General features: G+C 47.3%; 1 protein-coding gene across 2 annotated transcripts in view; it reads left to right on the top strand.

Annotated features, from left to right (window-relative positions):
* Window positions 1–16,196, top strand: part of DNAH2 (dynein axonemal heavy chain 2) — a 189,244-nt gene that overhangs the window by 139,873 nt on the left and 33,175 nt on the right. For both annotated transcript variants that reach the window (XM_088464631.1, XM_088464632.1), the window contains 9 exons: window positions 2,759–2,825; window positions 2,914–3,064; window positions 8,752–8,900; window positions 11,199–11,332; window positions 11,898–12,042; window positions 12,196–12,395; window positions 13,694–13,820; window positions 14,009–14,195; window positions 14,585–14,733. In XM_088464631.1, the coding sequence (XP_088320757.1) occupies window positions 2,759–2,825; window positions 2,914–3,064; window positions 8,752–8,900; window positions 11,199–11,332; window positions 11,898–12,042; window positions 12,196–12,395; window positions 13,694–13,820; window positions 14,009–14,195; window positions 14,585–14,733 (1,309 nt within the window). The remainder of the gene's footprint in view (window positions 1–2,758; window positions 2,826–2,913; window positions 3,065–8,751; window positions 8,901–11,198; window positions 11,333–11,897; window positions 12,043–12,195; window positions 12,396–13,693; window positions 13,821–14,008; window positions 14,196–14,584; window positions 14,734–16,196) is intronic.

Genomic DNA, 16,196 nt, shown 5'->3' with positions numbered 1-16,196 from the left:
AATGGGGACTGCTGTCACTCAACATCGACAGCATGCCCCCTTTGGTACGAGACCCGGAGCGACAGTTTGCCCGTCGCTATCCGGGTCTCGTGCATGTGCACGACAGAGCCTGCTCCGTCGTGCGCATGCGCACTGGGCCACCATCGACCCGCTTGCGAGGTCATAGTGCTCGCGGGCGGGTCTGGATCAGACCCTCTATTACCAACTAAATTATATTGAATTGCATTGTATTTCCTTTTTTTAATACATGTATGGTATTGTGAACTGCATTATAATGGTAGTATCTAGTTCTGGTACATATTGTATATACTGTATTTTTATTCTATTAGTAAAAGTATTTGTCTTTCAAAAATATCACTTTTCATGGTTTTTATGTGCAGTCCATATTTTTCACTCATTTTATGTGTAGATATCCATCTATAGCAAGGGACTAAGGGCCTGATTCAGACCCGGACGTTCTGACAGAGCGCTCGCTCTGAATCAGGGCCGGGCTTTTTTTTTTTTTGGAGCGGCCTCTTGGCCGTCAACATCGACAGCCGCCCCTTTTGGATGCGTGCGCCGGAGCGAGTGCTTTTTGCTTGCGAGCGGGTCTGAATCAGGCCCTCTGTTCCGTAATGTATCAGGCCCACTATTTGTCTCTAGTGACAGCCTGTATGTAGTTGCTGTAAATTCACTTTTCCAAATTACACTTGTGTGTAGTTGCTGTTCATTCACACACTGACAGCTTTCTTCCTGTATCTACTCCCGGTTCATTCATACTTCTGGCTTCCCACCTGTATCCCATAACATTCATTCATAGACTACCAATTTTCTACCTGTATCTCTAGTAAATGCTCAGTCACACTGCCAGCTTTCTGCCTATCCCTAGCAAATGCTCGGTCACACTGCCAGCTTTCTGCCTGTCCCTAGTAAATGCTCGGTCACACTGCCAGCTTTCTGCCTGTCCCTAGTAAATGCTCGGTCACACTGCCAGCTTTCTGCCTGTCTATAGTAAATGCTCAGTCACACTGCCAGCTTTCTGCCTGTCCCTAGTAAATGCTCAGTCACACTGCCAGCTTTCTGCCTGTCTATAGTAAATGCTCAGTCACACTGCCAGCTTTCTGCCTGTCTATAGTAAATGCTCAGTCACACTGCCAGCTTTCTGCCTGTCCCTAGTAAATGCTCAGTCACACTGCCAGCTTTCTGCCTGTCTATAGTAAATGCTCAGTCACACTGCCAGCTTTCTGCCTGTCTATAGTAAATGCTCAGTCACACTGCCAGCTTTCTGCCTGTCTATAGTAAATGCTCAGTCACACTGCCAGCTTTCTGCCTGTCTATAGTAAATGCTCAGTCACACTGCCAGCTTTCTGCCTGTCTATAGTAAATGCTCAGTCACACTGCCAGCTTTCTGCCTGTCTATAGTAAATGCTCAGTCACACTGCCAGCTTTCTGCCTGTCTATAGTAAATGCTCAGTCACACTGCCAGCTTTCTGCCTGTCTATAGTAAATGCTCAGTCACACTGCCAGCTTTCTGCCTGTCTATAGTAAATGCTCAGTCACACTGCCAGCTTTCTGCCTGTCTATAGTAAATGCTCAGTCACACTGCCAGCTTTCTGCCTGTCCCTAGTAAATGCTAAGTCACACGGCCAGCTTTCTGCCTGTCTATAGTAAATGCTCAGTCACACTGCCAGCTTTCTGCCTGTCCCTAGTAAATGCTCGGTCACACTGCCAGCTTTCTGCCTGTCTATAGTAAATGCTCAGTCACACTGCCAGCTTTCTGCCTGTCCCTAGTAAATGCTCGGTCACACTGCCAGCTTTCTGCCTGTCTATAGTAAATGCTCAGTCACACTGCCAGCTTTCTGCCTGTCTATAGTAAATGCTCAGTCACACTGCCAGCTTTCTGCCTGTCTATAGTAAATGCTCAGTCACACTGCCAGCTTTCTGCCTGTCTATAGTAAATGCTCAGTCACACTGCCGGCTCTCTGCCTGTCTATAGTAAATGCTCAGTCACACTGCCAGCTTTCTGCCTGTCTATAGTAAATGCTCAGTCACACTGCCGGCTCTCTGCCTGTCTATAGTAAATGCTCAGTCACACTGCCAGCTTTCTGCCTGTCTATAGTAAATGCTCAGTCACACTGCCAGCTTTCTGCCTGTCTATAGTAAATGCTCAGTCACACGGCCAGCTTTCTGCCTGTCTATAATAAATGCTCAGTCACACGGCCAGCTTTCTACCTGTCTATAGTAAATGCTCGGTCACACTGCCAGCTTTCTGCCTGTCCCTAATAAATGCTCAGTCACACTGCCGGCTTTCTGCCTGTCTATAGTAAATGCTCGGTCACACTGCCAGCTTTCTGCCTGTCTATAGTAAATGCTCAGTCACACTGCCAGCTTTCTGCCTGTCTATAGTAAATGCTCAGTCACACTGCCAGCTTTCTGCCTGTCTATAGTAAATGCTCAGTCACACTGCCAGCTTTCTGCCTGTCTATAGTAAATGCTCAGTCACACTGCCAGCTTTCTGCCTGTCTTTAGTAAATGCTCGGTCACACTGCCAGCTTTCTGCCTGTCTTTAGTAAATGCTCGGTCACACTGCCAGCTTTCTGCCTGTCTTTAGTAAATGCTCGGTCACACTGCCAGCTTTCTGCCTGTCTTTAGTAAATGCTCAGTCACACTGCCAGCTTTCTGTCTGTCTTTAGTCAATATTCATTCTTTGTGCCTGTCTTTAGTCACTGTGAGCAATACATTGCTTATACTGTGTGACACACAATGCCACTTTGTTTAGGTGGCCACTGATGGTAGACCCACAGGGACAAGCCACCAAATGGATTAAAAGCATGGAGTCTGCCCAGGTAAGGCTGGCCGTTCCTCACCCGTCCTGGTTGGGTCATCGTGTGGACATCATTGACCAACTGTCCTTTTGTATTTTGTTTCATGTAGGGGCTGAAAGTAATTGACCTCCAGACGCCAGATTTCATGCGTACGCTGGAACAAGCCATCCAGTTTGGGACCCCAGCACTTCTACAGAACGTCCAGGAGGAACTTGATCCATCATTGGCACCAATCCTGAACAAGTCTGTCACAAAAGTGGGTGAGTAGTGATAGGGATCATCCACAGGAAGTAATACAGGCTGCTACTACAGAGGGTAAGTGATAGGGATCATCCACAGGAAGTAATACAGGCTGCTACTTCAGAGGGTAAGTGATAGGGATCATCCACAGGAAGTAATACAGGCTGCTACTACAGAGGGTAAGTGATAGGGATCATCCACAGGAAGTAATACAGGCTGCTACTTCAGAGGGTAAGTGATAGGGATCATCCACAGGAAGTAATACAGGCTGCTACTACAGAGTGTAAGTGATATGGATCATCCACAGGAAGTAATACAGGCTGCTACTACAGAGTGTAAGTGATATGGATCATCCACAGGATGGCTAAACAGGGTATATGAGAGCAACTCATACAGGGGAGCGGTATGAATGACCACCGGACCTATGTCCGGCGGTCCAAATCCCGTCACCGGAAGACCGGCAGCAGTGAAGATGCCGACAAGGTAAGTAACTAACTATCCCTAACCTTTCCCTCCCCCTAACCCTAACCCACCTTTAGGGGTGCCTAATTCTAACCTCCCTCCCTAGTGCCTAACCCTAACCCCCCCTCCACCCGGTAAGTGCCTAAACCTACCCCCCTCTCCCCCAGCCTAGCCCTAACTCTCCCGGTGGGATGCCTAACCCTAAGTCCCCAACAAGAGCCCATAACCTAACCCTCATACCCCCTCGGCTGCCCGCACCCGCCGCCTGGCATACCTTCGTTCGGTATGCCGGGCGTCGGGCTCCCGACGTAGGGATAATGATAGGCATCGGGATTTTGACCGTTGGCTTCCTGACTGCATCCCGTACAGTACACGTTAGGGGGTTACTGACAGCTGCCATGTACAGGTACAAATGATGAGAGAAGCAGCACAGACAGGACAGGATGTAAGTGTGTGACTATAAGAAGGTAATGTAACTGATGAGGTGCAGTGACTGTACAGTACACCTTAGGGGGTTACTGACAGCTGCCATGTACAGGTACAAATGATGAGAGAAGCAGCACAGACAGGACAGGATATAAGTGTGTGACTATAAGAAGGTAATGTAACTGATGAGGTGCAGTGACTGTACAGTACACCTTAGGGGGTTACTGACAGCTGCCATGTACAGGTACAGATGATGAGAGAAGCAGCACAGACTGGACAGGATGTAAGTGTGTGACTATAAGTAGGTAATGTAACTGATGAGGTGCAGTGACTGTACAGTACACCTTAGGGGGTTACTGACAGCTGCCATGTACAGGTACAAATGATGAGAGAAGCAGCACAGACAGGACAGGATGTAAGTGTGTGACTATAAGAAGGTAATGTAACTGATGAGGTGCAGTAACTGTACAGTACACCTTAGGGGGTTACTGACAGCTGCCATGTACAGGTACAAATGATGAGAGAAGCAGCACAGACAGGACAGGATGTAAGTGTGTGACTATAAGAAGGTAATGTAACTGATGAGGTGCAGTGACTGTACAGTACACCTTAGGGGGTTACTGACAGCTGCCATGTACAGGTACAAATGATGAGAGAAGCAGCGCAGACAGGACAGGATATAACTGTGTGACTATAAGTAGATAATGTAACTGATGAGGTGCAGTGACTGCACAGTACACCTTAGGGGGTTACCGACAGCTGCCATGTACAGGTACAAATGATGAGAGAAGCAGCACAGACAGGACAGGATGTAAGTGTGTGACTATAAGTAGGTAATGTAACTGATGAGGTGCAGTGACTGCACAGTACACCTTAGGGGCCTACTGACAGCTGCCATGTACAGGTACAAATGATGAGAGAAGCAGCACAGACAGGACAGGATGTAAGTGTGTGACTATAAGTAGGTAATGTAACTGATGAGGTGCAGTAACTGTACAGTACACCTTAGGGGGTTACTGACAGCTGCCATGTACAGGTACAAATGATGAGAGAATCAGCGCAGACAGGACAGGATGTAAGTGTGTGACTATAAGTAGGTAATGTAACTGATGAGGTGCAGTAACTGTACAGTACACCTTAGGGGGTTACTGACAGCTGCCATGTACAGGTACAAATGATGAGAGAAGCAGCACAGACAGGACAGGATGTAAGTGTGTGACTATAAGAAGGTAATGTAACTGATGAGGTGCAGTAACTGTACAGTACACCTTAGGGGGTTACTGACAGCTGCCATGTACAGGTACAAATGATGAGAGAAGCAGCACAGACTGGACAGGATGTAAGTGTGTGACTATAAGTAGGTAATGTAACTGATGAGGTGCAGTGACTGTACAGTACACCTTAGGGGGTTACTGACAGCTGCCATGTACAGGTACAAATGATGAGAGAAGCAGCACAGACAGGACAGGATATAAGTGTGTGACTATAAGTAGGTAATGTAACTGATGAGGTGCAGTAACTGTACAGTACACCTTAGGGGCCTACTGACAGCTGCCATGTACAGGTACAAATGATGAGAGAATCAGCACAGACAGGACAGGATGTAAGTGTGTGACTATAAGTAGGTAATGTAACTGATGAGGTGCAGTGACTGTACAGTACACCTTAGGGGGTTACTGACAGCTGCCATGTACAGGTACAAATGATGAGAGAATCAGCACAGACAGGACAGGATGTAAGTGTGTGACTATAAGTAGGTAATGTAACTGATGAGGTGCAGTAACTGTACAGTACACCTTAGGGGGTTACTGACAGCTGCCATGAACAGGTACAAATTATGAGAGAAGCAGCACAGACAGGACAGGATGTAAGTGTGTGACTATAAGTAGGTAATGTAACTGATGAGGTGCAGTAACTGTACAGTACACCTTAGGGGCCTACTGACAGCTGCCATGTACAGGTACAAATGATGAGAGAAGCAGCGCAGACAGGACAGGATATAAGTGTGTGACTATAAGTATATAATGTAACTGATGAGGTGCAGTAACTGTACAGTACACCTTAGGGGCCTACTGACAGCTACCATGTACAGGTACAAATGATGAGAGAAGCAGCACAGACTGGACAGGATGTAAGTGTGTGACTATAAGAAGGTAATGTAACTGATGAGGTGCAGTAACTGTACAGTACACCTTAGGGGGTTACTGACAGCTGCCATGTACAGGTACAAATGATGAGAGAAGCAGCACAGACAGGACAGGATATAAGTGTGTGACTATAAGTAGGTAATGTAACTGATGAGGTGCAGTAACTGTACAGTACACCTTAGGGGGTTACTGACAGCTGCCATGTACAGGTACAAATGATGAGAGAAGCAGCACAGACAGGACAGGATGTAAGTGTGTGACTATAAGTAGGTAATGTAACTGATGAGGTGCAGTAACTGTACAGTACACCTTAGGGGGTTACTGACAGCTGCCATGTACAGGTACAAATGATGAGAGAAGCAGCACAGACAGGACAGGATGTAAGTGGGTGACTATAAGTAGGTATTGTAACTTATTAGGTGCAGTGACTGTACAGTACACCTTAGGGGGTTACTGACAGCTGCCATGTACAGGTACAAATGATGAGAGAAGCAGCACAGACAGGACAGGATGTAAGTGTGTGACTATAAGTAGGTAATGTAACTGATGAGGTGCAGTGACTGTACAGTACACCTTAGGGGGTTACTGACAGCTGCCATGTACAGGTACAAATGATGAGAGAAGCAGCACAGACAGGACAGGATGTAAGTGTGTGACTATAAGTAGGTAATGTAACTGATGAGGTGCAGTGACTGTACAGTACACCTTAGGGGGTTACTGACAGCTGCCATGTACAGGTACAAATGATGAGAGAAGCAGCACAGACAGGACAGGATGTAAGTGTGTGACTATAAGTAGGTAATGTAACTGATGAGGTGCAGTAACTGTACAGTACACCTTAGGGGGTTACCGACAGCTGCCATGTACAGGTACAAATGATGAGAGAAGCAGCACAGACAGGACAGGATATAAGTGTGTGACTATAAGTAGGTAATGTAACTGATGAGGTGCAGTAACTGTACAGTACACCTTAGGGGGTTACTGACAGCTGCCATGTACAGGTACAAATGATGAGAGAAGCAGCACAGACAGGACAGGATGTAAGTGTGTGACTATAAGTAGGTAATGTAACTGATGAGGTGCAGTGACTGTACAGTACACCTTAGGGGGTTACTGACAGCTGCCATGTACAGGTACAAATGATGAGAGAAGCAGCACAGACAGGACAGGATGTAAGTGTGTGACTATAAGTAGGTAATGTAACTGATGAGGTGCAGTAACTGTACAGTACACCTTAGGGGGTTACCGACAGCTGCCATGTACAGGTACAAATGATGAGAGAAGCAGCACAGACAGGACAGGATGTAAGTGTGTGACTATAAGTAGGTAATATAACTGATGAGGTGCAGTGACTGTACAGTACACCTTAGGGGGTTACTGACAGCTGCCATGAACAGGTACAAATGATGAGAGAAGCAGCACAGACTGGACAGGATGTAAGTGTGTGACTATAAGAAGGTAATGTAACTGATGAGGTGCAGTAACTGTACAGTACACCTTAGGGGGTTACTGACAGCTGCCATGTACAGGTACAAATGATGAGAGAAGCAGCACAGACAGGACAGGATATAAGTGTGTGACTATAAGTAGGTAATGTAACTGATGAGGTGCAGTAACTGTACAGTACACCTTAGGGGGTTACTGACAGCTGTCATGTACAGGTACAAATGATGAGAGAAGCAGCACAGACAGGACAGGATGTAAGTGTGTGACTATAAGTAGGTAATGTAACTTATTAGGTGCAGTGACTGTACAGTACACCTTAGGGGGTTACTGACAGCTGCCATGTACAGGTACAAATGATGAGAGAAGCAGCACAGACAGGACAGGATGTAAGTGTGTGACTATAAGTAGGTAATGTAACTGATGAGGTGCAGTGACTGTACAGTACACCTTAGGGGGTTACTGACAGCTGCCATGTACAGGTACAAATGATGAGAGAAGCAGCACAGACAGGACAGGATGTAAGTGTGTGACTATAAGTAGGTAATGTAACTGATGAGGTGCAGTAACTGTACAGTACACCTTAGGGGGTTACCGACAGCTGCCATGTACAGGTACAAATGATGAGAGAAGCAGCACAGACAGGACAGGATGTAAGTGTGTGACTATAAGTAGGTAATGTAACTGATGAGGTGCAGTGACTGCACAGTACACCTTAGGGGGTTACTGACAGCTGCCATGTACAGGTACAGATGATGAGAGAAGCAGCACAGACAGGACAGGATGTAAGTGTGTGACTATAAGTAGGTAATGTAACTGATGAGGTGCAGTAACTGTACAGTACACCTTAGGGGCCTACTGACAGCTGCCATGTACAGGTACAAATGATGAGAGAAGCAGCACAGACAGGACAGGATGTAAGTGTGTGACTATAAGTAGGTAATGTAACTGATGAGGTGCAGTGACTGTACAGTACACCTTAGCCACATACAGGTACAAATGATGAGAGAAGCAGCACAGACAGGACAGGATGTAAGTGTGTGACTACAATATAAGTAGATAGTGGAACAGATGAGGTGCAGTATTTGTACAGTGTACCTAAGAGCGTTAATACAATGTTACCTACGTATAATGACCTCTAGGGGTAGCAGTGATAATGACAGCACTGTATTATAGTGGGTAAGAGTTGTATGCTGCAGTTACATACCGGGATTCTGTCTGTCCCGCAGGGGGGATGCTGCAGATCCGTCTGGGTGATAAAGATGTCACATACAATCCTGAGTTCCGCTTCTACATCACAACAAAACTTTCCAACCCCCATTATACTCCGGAGATCAGCTCGCAGGCCACCATTGTCAACTTCGCTGTAAAGGAGCAGGTAACACACCACACTTGTACAGTGTATGCTGTACAATTATATACATCTCTTTGCCAGAAGGATACACATTCAGAGTCACTCTTCAGGGGTGTCCTGGATATATTTCTTAAATTGCTGTAGGTGCAGGTTATCTTGTTCATCCCCACAAGGGGGCAGAGTCATTCTATTCCTCTGGGATTGTGCTGACTTTTTTTTTACATTTCATGGCTAATGTGCTCCTTCACAATACATACTAAGGTCTCTTTACACCGACTTCCAGAAAGTTTCTTTCAAGTAACCCACTAAATTTTCATTCAGCTCCACTTCCGATCTTCTTCCCACTCCACTTCCAACCTTCTAACCACTCCACTTCAGACCTTCTCCCCACTCCACTTCAAACCTTCTTCCCACTCCAATTCTGAGCTTCTTCCCACTATACTTCTGATTTTCTTCCCACTCCACTTCTGATTTTCTTCCCACTCCACTTCCGATCTTCTTCCCATTCCATGTCAGATCTTCTTCCCATTCCACTTCCGAACTTCTTCCCACTCCACTTCTGATCTTCTTCCCACTCCACTTCAGATTTTTATCCACTCCATGTCAGATCTTCATCCCAGTTCATATCTTCACCCCACTCTATTCAGATCTTCATACCACTCACTTCAGATCCTCAACCCACTACCCACTTCACTTCATACAGTATCTTCATCCCACTCCACTTCATATCTTCATCCCATTCTATTTCAGATCTTCATCCTATTCTATTAGAGATCTTCTTCCCACTTCACTTCATATCTTCATCCCACTCTTATTTTAGATCTTCATACCACTCCACTTCATATCTTCATCCCAGTCCACCTCAGATTATCAACCCACTTCCCACTTAACTTCAGATTTTCATTCCACTCCACTTCAGATCTTCTCCCCACTCCACTTCAGAACTTCTCACCACTCCACTTCAGAACTTCTCACCACTCCACTTCAGAACTTTTTCCCACTCCAATTCTGATTTTCTTCCCATTCCACTTCCGAACTTCTTCCCACTCCACTTCTGATCTTCTTCCCACTCCACTTCAGATTTTTATCCCACTCCATGTCAGATCTTCATCCCAGTTCATATCTTCACCCCACTCTATTCAGATCTTCATACCACTCACTTCAGATCCTCAACCCACTACCCACTTCACTTCATACAGTATCATCATCCAATTCTATTTAAGATCTTCATCCCACTCCACTTCATATCTTCATCCCATTCTATTTCAGATCTTCATCCTATTCTATTAGAGATCTTCTTCCCACTTCACTTCATATCTTCATCCCACTCTTATTTTAGATCTTCATACCACTCCACTTCATATCTTCATCCCAGTCCACCTCAGATTATCAACCCATTTCCCACTTAACTTCAGATTTTCATTCCACTCCACTTCAGATCTTCTCCCCACTCCACTTCAGAACTTCTCACCACTCTACTTCAGAACTTCTTCCCACTCCACTTCTGATCTTCTTCCCACTCCACTTCAGAACTTTTTCCCACTCCACTTCAGATCTTCTTCACACTCAATGTCAGATCTTCTTCCCATTCCACTTCCGAACTTCTTCCCACTCCACTTCTGATCTTCTTCCCACTCCACTTCAGATTTTTATCCCACTCCATGTCAGATCTTCATCCCAGTTCATATCTTCACCCCACTCTATTCAGATCTTCATACCACTCACTTCAGATCCTCAACCCACTAACCACTTCACTTCATACAGTATCTTCATCCAATTCTATTTAAGATCTTCATCCCACTCCACTTCATATCTTCATCTCACTCCACTTCAGTTCTTCATCCAACTCCACTTCATATCTTCATCCCACTTCACTTCAGATCTTCTCCCCACTCCACTTCAGATCTTCTCGGCACTCCACTTCAGTTCTTCATCCAACTCCACTTCATATCTTCATCCCACTTCACTTCAGATCTTCATCCCACTGTACCCTGGATCCTCACCCCACTCTATTTCAGATTCTCATCCCACTCCATCATCATGTTTTTCCAACCTACTTGCTTAAGACCTTTAAGAACTTCTAGTTGATTTGTGTAGGCACCAGCAAATTTCCTGTGTATCTGACATATGGTCATTGCCTGTTTGAAGTAATTCAGTTGACTAATGCGTCTATACTTCCCGGTGCTGAAAGCCTGGTCTGCAGGTGTCTGCAATCACAATAGAAGACTCTGATAAAGCAATCTTGCTTAAGGGTTTCTCCTGAGACCTGTGTAATCCAGACACATGCTTGTATCAGGGACTGCTCTCTCTCTATCTGTGCAGGGTTTGGAGGCGCAGTTGTTGGCCATCGTCGTGCGGAAGGAACGTCCAGAGCTAGAAGAACAGAAACAGTCTTTGGTCCTAAACATCGCAGCTGGGAAACGTAAGCTACAGGAGCTAGAGGATGAGATTCTCAGGTAGGTGGACACGCATGGACCTGGCTATTTTATTACTCTGGCAGGGCCCCGTGACGCCTCTTTGGGGTTATACAGGGTCCCCGCATGGCAGGTTACAGTGTGTAGTATATACGGGCAGACCTATCACACTCCGCCCCCTCTCACTTCTGTGTTGGCACGATCCATACCCGCTCCTGGTTGGTGGAAGCGTGGACTCAGAAGAACAACAACCACAGGGCTGAGACGATTTCAGGAACTTACAGTTCTATAAATCACATAACTGTCAGATTTCCACTTCTGACACTTCTTCAGCCATAGTCGGACGACAGGAAAGTCATATACTGCTATCCAGCCACAAGTGAGCACGGCAAGCATTGGCAACAGTTGCAGGAAGGTGGAGTCGTAGAAGATTAATCTGGTATTTACCACTGTCAGATTACGCACACGAGTCCGTACTCATTTATATTATGTGTTTATAGTCTTTATGTGCCATGAAGACTAAACCAGTGTCCTTCCTGGTTGTACTGTAATTGTGTTTATGGCCTTTGTTGTACGTCCCTAACTTCCATCTCCGTGACTTGCCCAGGCTCCTGAATGAGGCGACGGGGTCTCTTCTGGATGACGTACAGCTGGTGAACACACTTCAGACATCAAAGGTTACGGCCAGTGAAGTGAGTGAGCAGCTGGAGAGCAGCGAGGAGACCGAGGAGATGATAGACCTGGCCAGAGAGGTGGGAGATGACCACTGGTCAGGCTTAATCCACGTTATGTGTTCTGTTCTGCATGTGACGTTCAGCCTTGTTCTGTCTGTAATATCTACCCTACCTACGGAGGGCGACATTGCCCACCTGTCAGTATCAACCTGTCTTCCTCTCTCATCCTAGGCATACCGCCCTTGTGCCCAGCGCGCCTCACTCCTCTTCTTCGTCTTGAATGACCTTGGGCGAATCGACCCAATGTATCAGTTCTCTCTGGACTCCTACATCGATCTCTTCCACCTAAGTATCGACAGGAGCAAGCGTAGCGCCAACCTGGAGGAAAGGATCACGAACCTCAATGAGTATCACACGTATGCTGTCTACCGGTGAGGAGTGCGTGGAATCGTGCCAGGGCAGAGACCGTGTAATGGGTTGATTTAGAGTCCCAGTTAGCGCCATCTGAAAATAATAACATGGGGGGGATGTGGGCACGACCGTAGACTGATGTCACAAGGGTTTGCAGAGGCCACAGTCAGTGTGCCCACTGTGCCAGGGCTAGGAGAACCGCAGCAGGTAAACACAAGGTGACCGTCTCAAGCTGCCATTTTCCTGCCAAGTGCCTGAGGGCATTTTAGGGCAGCCCCAGAGCATTATCAGATGACCATGCACATAAACAGGGCGCCTTGGCCTCTCCTTGGCGCTGTACTTAGGGTCAGAGATGTACGTATGCCACCGCCGCTGTGAATTTGTACGCTACGGCTAAGAAAAAAATTTGCAAATGCCGCAGCCCCCCGGGGGCTTGTATTGAGGCGCCCACGGGCGGCTTCACATATCGAAGCGACTGCGTACAAAAACTCAGCATCGTCTGCAGATCAGCTGATTATCGGAGTTGCGCAGAATGGCTGCCGGATCTGAGACGCCGGAGACATTTTTACTGCTTACGGGATCGTAGTCACAGGCTGAGACCCCCCCCCCCCGAAATGTGCACGTCACACCTGCGTTTTCATCCCTACTCCCCCGTTACCTGCCCCAAATGCTCCCTGACTGTCAGTCACTATCCTCACTGCAACCGCTGACGGTAATGAAACGTGACACGTGCATTGCGTCCATCTCTGAATCAGACCCCTGGACCTGTCCCCTGCGCATGCTCCGGTGATTCTCACTCCTGGGGGTAAATTTACTAAAGTGCGGGGAGATGTTGCCCATAGCAACCAATCAGTATTCCACCTATTATCTTCTAGAAGGTGCTAGATAAATGATAAGTAGAATCCAACTGGTTGCTAAGGGCAACATCTCCAATTCTAAAAACTCTCCCTTTAGTAAATCTACCCCCTGGGCTCCAGATACTACATGGATTTGGTTTGCTCTGCTCCGGCCATTTCTGTTTGTTTCCTGCCCTGACCTCAGCTCGCCTCATTGCTTCACATCTTATGCTGCCTATATCTAGTTGCGCTAGTTCCGGGGGTGCTGCATACCTAAAGCTGAGACCCCCACTTGGGATAGCGACAGTGTAGAGAATTCTGGACCTCAGTCAGCAAAAGTTCCACCAGGCCACGAGCGGCTTAATTGTCTGCGGTTTCTGCCAGTACCAGCTTGGGAGGGAAATGTGGAAGCGAGTTAGAAGCTGCAGGTAGGTGAGAGTGGGTGAGGACAGCCTATATCAGTGCCACACTCTCATCCTCAGGTACACCTGCCGCGCCCTCTTCGAAAAGCACAAATTGCTGTTCACTTTCCAGATGTGTGCCAAGATCCTGGAGGTGGCAGGAAAGCTCAACATGGACGAATACAACTTCTTCCTGCGCGGAGGCCTGGTGAGTACCGCAAGGGAGCTTACTAGCGATTGGGCATTTCCGGTCTGAGTGCCGCCACATCTAGGGAGATTAGGCAGACTGGGCATGCGCTGTAGCGTAAAAGGCGGATTCCAGCTGTTTTTTGCGAATACTTTATACGTCTCGTGGCGCGTTACTAGTGTGGCTGACGCCCTCTGTACCTACCGCAGGTCCTGGACCGAGAAGAACAGATGGACAATCCCTGCCCAGGATGGCTTTCTGATGCCAACTGGGATAATATCACAGAGCTGGACAAGCTGGCAAACTTTCACGGCATCATGAACTCGTTTGAGCAGTATCCCCGAGACTGGCACCAATGGTATACCAGCGCCGAGCCTGAAAATGCCTCCCTGCCAGGTATTGATATTGCATGGGAAAATGTATAGTGACTGATACATCTGTATATATGAACAATAATTGGCACCTATAGCAGGAGAACAGATGATTTAGTAGTGTCATCTAAACTTAATGCAATTCCCATATTACCCTTAACCGGGTTATAAAAAATACCACCGGCTGGTTCAGAGGAAATCCTGAGATCCTGTACTGTCTAATGTTTCATTTACAAAGTGCAGGAACGTAGTCCAAAATAACGGCTCCTGGGTATACTGCCCACATATACAGTTGTATTCATATCCTATGTACTTTGCACATGGTAGTTTGCACCCTGCCACCTGGGTAGAGCAAGAACATCAGCATTTGCCCTGTATTAGCGCTGCTGTGACAGCGTGTGATGCACTTTGCAGGGGAATGGGAGAATGTCTGCAGTGAGGTGCAGAGGATGCTGATCGTCCGCTCCCTGCGACAGGACCGCGTGGCCTTCTGCGTCACCGCTTATATCATCAACAATCTGGGGTCGAAGTTTACAGAGCCGCCGGTGCTGGACATGAAAGTGGTGAGCAGCGGGAATGGGAATAAGAGCTAACGCTTTAGTGTCTGTCTTGTATCCCGCAACTCACTGCGTTTCTTCTATAAAATCATAACACTGAGTAGGAATGCCCATCATACTCCCACTAATCCAGTGCCCATCATACGCCCACTAATCCAGTGCCCATCATACTCCCACTAATCCAGTGCCCATCATACTCCCACTAATCCAGTGCCCATCATACGCCCACTAATCCAGTGCCCATCATACTCCCACTAATCCAGTGCCCATCATACACCCACTAATCCAGTGCCCATCATACACCCACTAATCCAGTGCCCATCACACTCCCACTAATCCAGTGCCCATCACACTCCCACTAATCCAGTGCCCATCACACTCCCACTAATCCAGTGCCATCATACGCCCACTAATCCAGTGCCCATCATACGCCCACTAATCCAGTGCCCATCATACTCCCACTAATCCAGTGCCCATCATACTCCCACTAATCCAGTGCCCATCATACGCCCACTAATCCAGTGCCCATCATACGCCCACTAATCCAGTGCCCATCATACGCCCACTAATCCAGTGCCCATCATACGCCCACTAATCCAGTGCCCATCATACTCCCACTAATCCAGTGCCCATCATACACCCACTAATCCAGTGCCCATCATACACCCACTAATCCAGTGCCCATCACACTCCCACTAATCCAGTGCCCATCACACTCCCACTAATCCAGTGCCCATCACACTCCCACTAATCCAGTGCCCATCATTCTCCCACTAATCCAGTGCCCATCATACTCCCACTAATCCAGTGCCCATCATACGCCCACTAATCCAGTGCCCATCATACTCCCACTAATCCAGTGCCCATCATACTCCCACTAATCCAGTGCCCATCATACGCCCACTAATCCAGTGCCCATCATACTCCCACTAATCCAGTGCCCATCATATTCCCACTAATCCAGTGCCCATCATACTCCCACTAATCCAGTGCCCATCATACGCCCACTAATCCAGTGCCCATCATACTCCCACTAATCCAGTGCCCATCATATTCCCACTAATCCAGTGCCCATCATACTCCCACTAATCCAGTGCCCATCATACGCCCACTAATCCAGTGCCCATCATACGCCCACTAATCCAGTGCCCATCATACGCCCACTAATCCAGTGCCCATCATACTCCCACTAATCCAGTGCCCATCACACTCCCACTAATCCAGTGCCCATCACACTCCCACTAATCCAGTGCCCATCATACTCCCACTAATCCAGTGCCCATCATACTCCCACTAATCCAGTGCCCATCATACGCCCACTAATCCAGTGCCCATCATACTCCCATTAATTCAGTGCCCATCATACTCCCATTAATTCAGTGCCCATCATACTCCCATTAATTCAGTGCCCATCATACTCCCACTAATCCAGTGCCCATCATACTCCCATTAATTCAGTGCCCATCATT

The sequence above is a fragment of the Taudactylus pleione genome, unplaced genomic scaffold, assembly GCF_031769625.1.
Source record: "Taudactylus pleione unplaced genomic scaffold, aTauple2 ptg001724l, whole genome shotgun sequence".
In the NCBI taxonomy this organism is placed as follows: Eukaryota; Metazoa; Chordata; class Amphibia; order Anura; family Myobatrachidae; genus Taudactylus; species Taudactylus pleione.
This window is presented reverse-complemented; position numbering and strand designations above follow the sequence as displayed.